We start from the raw sequence: 7,412 nt of genomic DNA, 5'->3' as shown, positions 1-7,412 counted from the left end.
AGTTTTATCTATCTGAGTGGTTTTAATGTGCTGGCTGATCTGTTTAGCTGTTCGTGACGCTGCACCAGGAAGGTGGCCCTGGTTCACTGCTGTAGACACTTTTTCTGCAGGGTCTCTGATCACCGACCAGTGGGTGCTGACAGCTGCATCCTCCGTATCAGAGTGAGTCACTGCTGCAAGTTTATACTTTGTTGAGGCGTAATATGATGATGAAGGTGAAGTGTAATATTTATGTGCACTAGAGATATTTTTAAATATTTCCTCACTTATTTTAACATTTAAAAACAACAAGCTGTTGCACAAATTGCTGAACTGCAAAGTACAGAGTTGTCTGCACAACAATCAAACCAGATATCACAGTAATTTAATTTCATCCAAGAATATAAAGTCATCGTTCTTTGACAGCATTGATTTGTCAAAGATGTGCTGTCACATGAAAATATTGACCTTATTCTGTCCATTCATGTCAGAAGATGGTTAGCTTAGCATAAAGACTTTAAACGGGGAACCTGCTGCTAATAAATACAACTACGCACCTCTGTAAGGCTCATTAATGAACACATGATGGGAAAGACTCAGTCACACAGTCATTTGTTTTGGGAGTTTCCTTTGCAGCTGTGATCAGCTGGTGTCACGTCACAGTCACCACTCAGTTCAACAACATATAAACAGATGTTACATGAGCTCTTTAGCTGATATCCAAAGCCTGCACTCTGTAACGCCAGCATTCAAAAGAGAACTTAAGGATCGGCATAAATTGACTTTGACGTCTGCTAACCTTGGTGCACTCTAACACTGACCACGCTCTGCACCGAGCACCTCTGTAACCTTCACCACAGCCCTGCAAACTAACCAGTTTAACCTCAACTAATCTGATACTTTCATGAAACTTTTGGAAAACACAGAATTATCAGCAGCACACTCACTGATCCACGACCTGATTTTAGAAACTCTAAAATGAATCATAAAGATGTAAGTTACATATCTGGACATGTTGGAAAACGTTCCTGCTTTAAAAAAGTATCACGCACAGTTTGTGTGTTTGCTGATCTTCTCTAGCATATGGAGACTATCTCTCCACACCGTTACATATTCCATATGTACGGGGAACGACCCCTCTTGGTCATGGCGTGTGGATGTTTCTTTAAGACACTCCAGTATGCCTGGCTACACCCCACAGCTTACATATAAAACAGCTGTGCGGACGTGACACGGGTGATCGTTTGATCTCCACTTGTGTTGTGTGTGTGTGTGAGTGTGCAGCTCGGCTGCTATGTGTGTTCACACACCAGGGATACGGCTTCAGCGTTCCAAGTGTTCGCTGTTGGCCTGCTTAACATTGTGGGGAATAAACATAATAGACAGGCTACGGTTTGTGCCGGCCTATCGTTAATCCAACCGGTTAGCCTGTCTGGCGTGTCGCCCGCAGCTTGCGGGTTAACGTGACCAGCAGGGCTTGGCTCGTAGCTCGGCTACATTGGGGAGATGTGTCAGAGTTCCAAGCATATTCTTTTACCTGTCAGCACTGTGACGCAGAAGCTTAGAAACAGTGAAGGGGGAATTCAAGTTGTGTCTAGTGCCGGCTACCTGTTGGTGATTGGAGCATGCCGGGTGTGGGAATTAGCCCTTCCTAAGGTCCCATCTAGTAGAGTGGACCTCAAGGTTGTTGCTATCATGCAGCCTCAGCACTTAAGGTGCCGCTGCTGCCTGGTTGGCCTGGTTGCAGGCAGTGAGTAAATGCGCCCTGCCTCCCGGCATTTTTGACCCCTTGCCCGCAGTTGGATGCTGCCGTGCATGGCGGGTGTAGTTGTTTTTGGCCCCTCCCCCGTTAGCCCTTCGGGCCTTCCCTGGGCAGGGCGGCATGAACTACAGGGCTGTGTGGGTTACTTACTGTATGCTGTGCTGGTGGCCATTTTGTCGCTCCCTCTAGGGGATGGAGCTTGAAACGACAGCTGCAGCCAGGCTGGGCATGGGGAGCCCGCCCAAATCCTGTGCCTCTCAGGCTACATGAGGATGATGGCTGCAGCATTCCCTCCCATTGCCCCGCCTCTGCGAGGCCTGGGCCGGTGAGGTTGATGTTGACGAAGCTTCCATCCCGTCTGGCTGCCACTGGCGTAGGGTCCAGTCTGAGGTACACCTGTGCACTACTCATGATGTCAGATCAGCATCCTGATGTGGCACACCTGTGAGGTGGGATGGATTATCTCAATATAGCAGATGTGCCCACTACCACACATTTGGACTGATTTGTGACCACTGTTTGGGAGGGACGGTTATATTGTGTATCTGGAATGAATTTTAGGTCTCTACGTCCATCCCATGGGGAATGGGAGCAGTAACAAAGGTGTTGCGTTTATATTTTTGTTGAGTGTATTTAATGAGAAAAAAATCTTTTGAAGAAAAATCAATCTTTTTTTCTCACCTTTGAAAAAGAATATGATATATGCTCAGCTTCTATTGTCACATGCTTTACCGTAACCAACACCTTGGTTACCATAGATTTTTATCTGTGAAAAGCGCTATATAAATAAATTTTACTTACTTACTTACTTACCTACACTTCGTGTAGTTGACGTGTGATTTAAAAGAATAAAAGATAAAAATGTCACGGCTCGGGTCAGTGGTCAGCCACAGGTGGTGAAGCAGCCACAGGTGGCTGGACGGGCTCCTCGGGCCCCCCAGCCGACGTGGCATGGTGCTGGACAGGCTCCTCGGGCCCCCCAGCCGGCGAAGCAGGAGGCTGGACGGGCTCCTCGGGCCCCCCAGCTGGCGAAACAGGAGGCTGGACGGGCTCCTCGGGCCCCCCAGCGAAAACAGCCGCAGAACCAGCGGGCACCGGGGCCCCTGGCACACCCAAAACAAAACCAGCAGGCTCACGGGCCTCTGGCACGCGTGAAACAAAACCAGTAGGCACATGGTCCTCTGGCACACATGAAACAAAACCAGTAGGCACATGGGCCTCTGGCACACAGAAGGAGGACCGCAGCTGCGCAGAGCCCTGACCCTGCTCAGGCAGTGACAGCCCGGTGCAGTTCACAGCTGGCATCTTGGCCTCCAGGGGTCCAAAGTAAGCTGAGGGCTGTAACCCAGCCTCTGGGGAAGCCCCGGAGTGAGTAACGGTCTCTAATGTTGCCAGCTTTTGAGGAACAGGTCAGTTGTGAAAACATGCGACTAAAACTATACACAATAAATGTGGAGCTGATCAGTAACATTACAGAACGTTGGGGGTGTGTGATCCAAACTAATATGCTACCCTAAACTTTTTGAACCGTGTGAATCCAAGTAGAGTGAGTACCTTCTAACTGACCCATAGAAATACATTTTATTTTCAGTCCGAAGTTTTTCTCAACACCAAAAAATACTTTTTTAACTTTTTTAAAATCAGATCTGGGCAGTTGGAGTCAGTTGATGACTTTTAGATTAATCTTTTCTGACTAGATGATTAAAACCTGTCAGCATTGACTTGTCTGTAGCGGATTTTTCCCACATTTCAGTCATTCAGTGATTTAAATAAAATGAACTTGTCCCTGCGGCTGTCTTTATGAATACCTTGTATCTGTCAGCCTCACCCATCAAATTCAGAGCGGGGGGGGGGGGGGGGGGGGATTAACACTGCCACTACAGATTGTCTAACATCTGATTGGTTATTGTGCAAAGTAAGTCAAGACAGGTCGGTCCTAGATAACCGACTGCTATGAACTGGTGGTAGTGTAGACTTGGGGCAGCAAGGTATCCAAGAATGCATTTCACAACACAAGAGTCAATTGTGTATGCTCTCAAATTGTGGTCATAAAAATGTTGTACTTGTAAATCAGACTGCATAGTTGTGAATTGTTTTGCAACCTTATAAACCAAAATATTTGAAAATTTTATGTTTGTGCATCTAAAGATGAGAATTTGTGTGTCTGTAAAAAAAAGATTTGTGTTTGTAAAACATATTTATACAAACAAATTTACATTTTTTTGTTGAGGTCTGGTTATAGATACAAAGTTAAATTTGCATGTAACACTGCACTGAAGTTCCCTCGCTTCTGTGTGAGTTTCAACTTTGAGTTGTACAAAGTTGTTGTTGCTGGTTTTCTCTGAGACGGAGATGAACAAAATAATGTTTCAGTTCAATCCTGGTTTCAAAGACCGGTAGAAAAAATGTCTCAGTTGGCCTGAATATTGAATGTTGAATATTCCCCGTGAACTGTTTCCAAACATAATATTGTTCATCTACTAGTTACAAATACATCAAAAACAAGTTTACTAGCATTTCCACGCCACATTTAAAGAGTCTTTTACTAGTTTGATAAGCACTAAATCGTTTAACAACACAAAAGTGAAGTAAACCCCATATTCAGCTGTAGGTATCATTTAAATGTGTTTTATTGGAGCACACACAAGAACCACTGCAGCCAAACACAATTTCAAAGAAATGTACATCTCTTTTTAACTGTTTTGTTTGACCAAAAATCCACTGAAAGTTGTTACTGTTCTGGCTTTATAGACATGTGTACCCTGCTTTAAACGCACATACACTGTATCACCCTGCTGCAGCTGCAGGAACGCCGCATTTCCTCCATTATCAGCTGTGTCATCTGACGGGTGATCATGGATGTGTAAGATCACCTCATTGTTCTTGTAGAACAGCAGCCATGATGTATGTTCACCTCCAGAATGAGAGAAAATGGTAAAGAAGTACACACCTGAAACAGGTGCTGTAAAGACACCTGGAGAAAAAAAAAGTAAACTCCTTTAATTTTTTGTCATTTTCTGAAGAAGCAAGTTTTACACGTATAAATGCAAGAACACCTCAGTTGAACACTTGTAATATCTTTAAATCTCTTTCATTTTTTCAAAATTATCAAAAAAGTTTCAGTATTATGAATCTGCAAATGTTATTACTGAATGTAAACATGCATCATCACATGGCGCATTTTTTTTTTTGGCTTTATTTACTTCACTAACACAAAACTGTGAAGAAGAATCTTACCTGTAACTGGGCTGTAGGCATTTCCAATATTTACAAATGTGTGATCGTAGATCATAGTTACGTCTGTGTTAAAGGGCCCAAATGGTGAATCCTCTCCAAATCCAACACTGAATATGACCGTGTTTCTCTCTAAGAAAAAAAAACATGTTTATTTCAGATATGTGTTAAAGTATGATTCTTCACATCATTTTATTTCTCCAAATGTTGAAAATCACAAAAAAAAACCAAACGTCTGCTTCAGCTTTATTCTTTACCTTTTTGTTCCAGCTGAAGGATGCGACTTTCGTAGTTTTCCAGCCTGCTTCCAATGTTCAACATCTTGACTTCCAAAGAATTTAATTTTTCTGTCATGGCATTGGTTTCGATAGTACCCTGGGCCACAACCAGGCCACAAAACAACAAAATCAAAAATGAACTGCTGAGATTCATCTTCGAAATTTCACCACTTGACAGACTTCTGACAAATGATCTGCTTTGGTTGCTTTTATGTCATCTACTCATCCGCTATTAATTATTAACATGTACACGTATACTTTTTTTTTTTTTTACACATTTTTCTATGTATTTGTTATCTAACTATGTCAACCAAGAACAATGAAAGAAATCAATAAAGAAAGAGCAACACAGCAGTCCTCAACCTTTTTTTGTGTCTCGTACCAGTTCGACAATATTTTCACAGACCGGCCTTTAAGGTTTCAGGGATAAAGAGTACAACAAAATAAAATGATACGACCAAGACAAAAACTGTGGTATTAATAAAAACGAATTCACTGTGTAATTGTGTAAATTTATTAGAAAGTGTCCTCCTAAAATGCACCGACAACAATGAGAGTAACATCCTCCTCTGTGCCCCTTAATGCTCTCTGGTTGCTATGGAAATGCGTAAATATTTCTTTTAAAATAAGACACACAACTACAAAACAAATATAAAGTACATGAAATTGCAAAATTCACCATGACGCTAAATCAGTGACAGCCCTGTGCTTGTTTCTCTGGAATGAGACAGTCCCACCTGGGAGTAATGAGGGACAATGACGCCCGAAACACTGTTCAGAGTCAGATAATAAAAAAACGGAAATAATGTAAAGTTATTTATTTTTTCTAAAAGAACATTTATTGATATCACAGAGGAAAAGACCCAGGGAAACCGAATTAAAAATAAAAACCCTGAAAACCATATATTTCACACCTGTACCAAATGACTCACAGACTGGTGCCGGTCCATGGCCCGGGGGGTTGGGGACCACTGGAGTAACACATTTACTAATAACAGCATTAACTATTATAAATGTAGCATGACCATTACGGTTACTGTTATAATACATAGGCTTTCTTTCTCTGATATTAATTTCTGTGGATTTGCACTAATACTAATACATGGCATCATTGTAGATTTTCTGTCTTTGGCAAGAGTCAATACTAAATGAAAAAAAAAATTGTGTTAAAAAAATTGTCACAGTGTAATTGGTGTCATGGGGCAATGAACTCTATGTTGTGTCAACACACCAAATATTATAGCTAAAATAAACAATGTAAAAAATATAAATGGTGCATTAGATATAGTTTTTCATCAAACTTGGGGGTTCTTGCAAAGTTCAATCTTTTAGTGAATGATTCTATGTATCCTCAGCTTAATTTCAAATATATCTCTGCTACTCTGTAACCTACACTGTTCTTTACTTTAAATTCAACACAGTACACCAGTAGTCTCATGCAACCTTTAGATGACACAGTTACGTGCCTTAGTTTGTTTTGCAGCACGTTTCATAATATGAAAAAATATGCCACATGTACAGACCCAATATCTGACTTAAAAACTTGTAAGCTTTAAATTTCAAGTTAATCAAATGCCACTGAGCAGTTCTTATTTTTAAATATAACCCCTCTTCTTCCTTTCCTGTCCTTTTTTTATTCTTTTTTTTTATTCCTTCTTTTTTTTATCTTTCTCCATCTCTCAGTGAAGTTCTTTTTTTTTAATCTTCCTGTGAAGCAAAGCAGCTGAAACTTTAGCTAGCAACAGGCTGCACACAAAATGTTTGTGTGTTTGCTGTTGTTTTTAGAGTTCTTTGAAACATTGCATTTGAAATTACCTGCCACTTAACAAAAAGTTACTCCCTTTATGCTTACACCGCTTCAGTATTTCTAGCTAGATGCAAAAGCACCGGGACTGCAACGTCATAGGATTGTGTTACTGTTCTGGCTCAAATCAGTTTGATGTGACGTGAAATAACTGCCCTCAAATATGTTAAACCAAAAGTTACAAGTCTGTTTTGAAAATATAAGTACAGACATTAAACATGTAGTAGTGGGACTCGCAGACTCTATGTGGACTCCTAGGTTGACGATTTCATGAAGAGCGACAGAATCAGCACTTCTAATGAGAGTCCTAGAAAATGCTTTGTCTTTGACATTGTATCAGATGACACACAGCCTG

The 7,412-nt window shown here is 41.3% G+C and overlaps 1 protein-coding gene across 1 annotated transcript; it reads right to left on the bottom strand.

Moving 5' to 3' along the window:
- Positions 1-4,356: 4,356 nt before the first annotated feature.
- LOC147333346 (complement C1q-like protein 3) lies at positions 4,357-5,631 on the bottom strand. Its single transcript, XM_086266520.1, has 3 exons — positions 5,233-5,631; positions 4,979-5,107; positions 4,357-4,715 (listed from the first exon to the last, which is right to left on the bottom strand). The coding sequence occupies exons 1-3, from the start codon at positions 5,405-5,407 to the stop codon at positions 4,435-4,437; spliced, it is 585 nt and encodes a 194-aa protein (XP_086122646.1). The 5' UTR covers positions 5,408-5,631; the 3' UTR covers positions 4,357-4,434.
- Positions 5,632-7,412: the final 1,781 nt, after the last annotated feature.

The sequence above is a fragment of the Aulonocara sp. 'chitande type north' Nkhata Bay genome, linkage group LG3 (assembly GCF_057382095.1).
Source record: "Aulonocara sp. 'chitande type north' Nkhata Bay isolate Kocher_YH1m ecotype deep benthic linkage group LG3, A_spYH_male_GT1.1, whole genome shotgun sequence".
NCBI lineage: Eukaryota > Metazoa > Chordata > Actinopteri > Cichliformes > Cichlidae > Aulonocara > Aulonocara sp. 'chitande type north' Nkhata Bay.
Note: the sequence above shows the minus strand (reverse complement) of the source record. Positions and strands in the feature narration are given on the sequence as shown.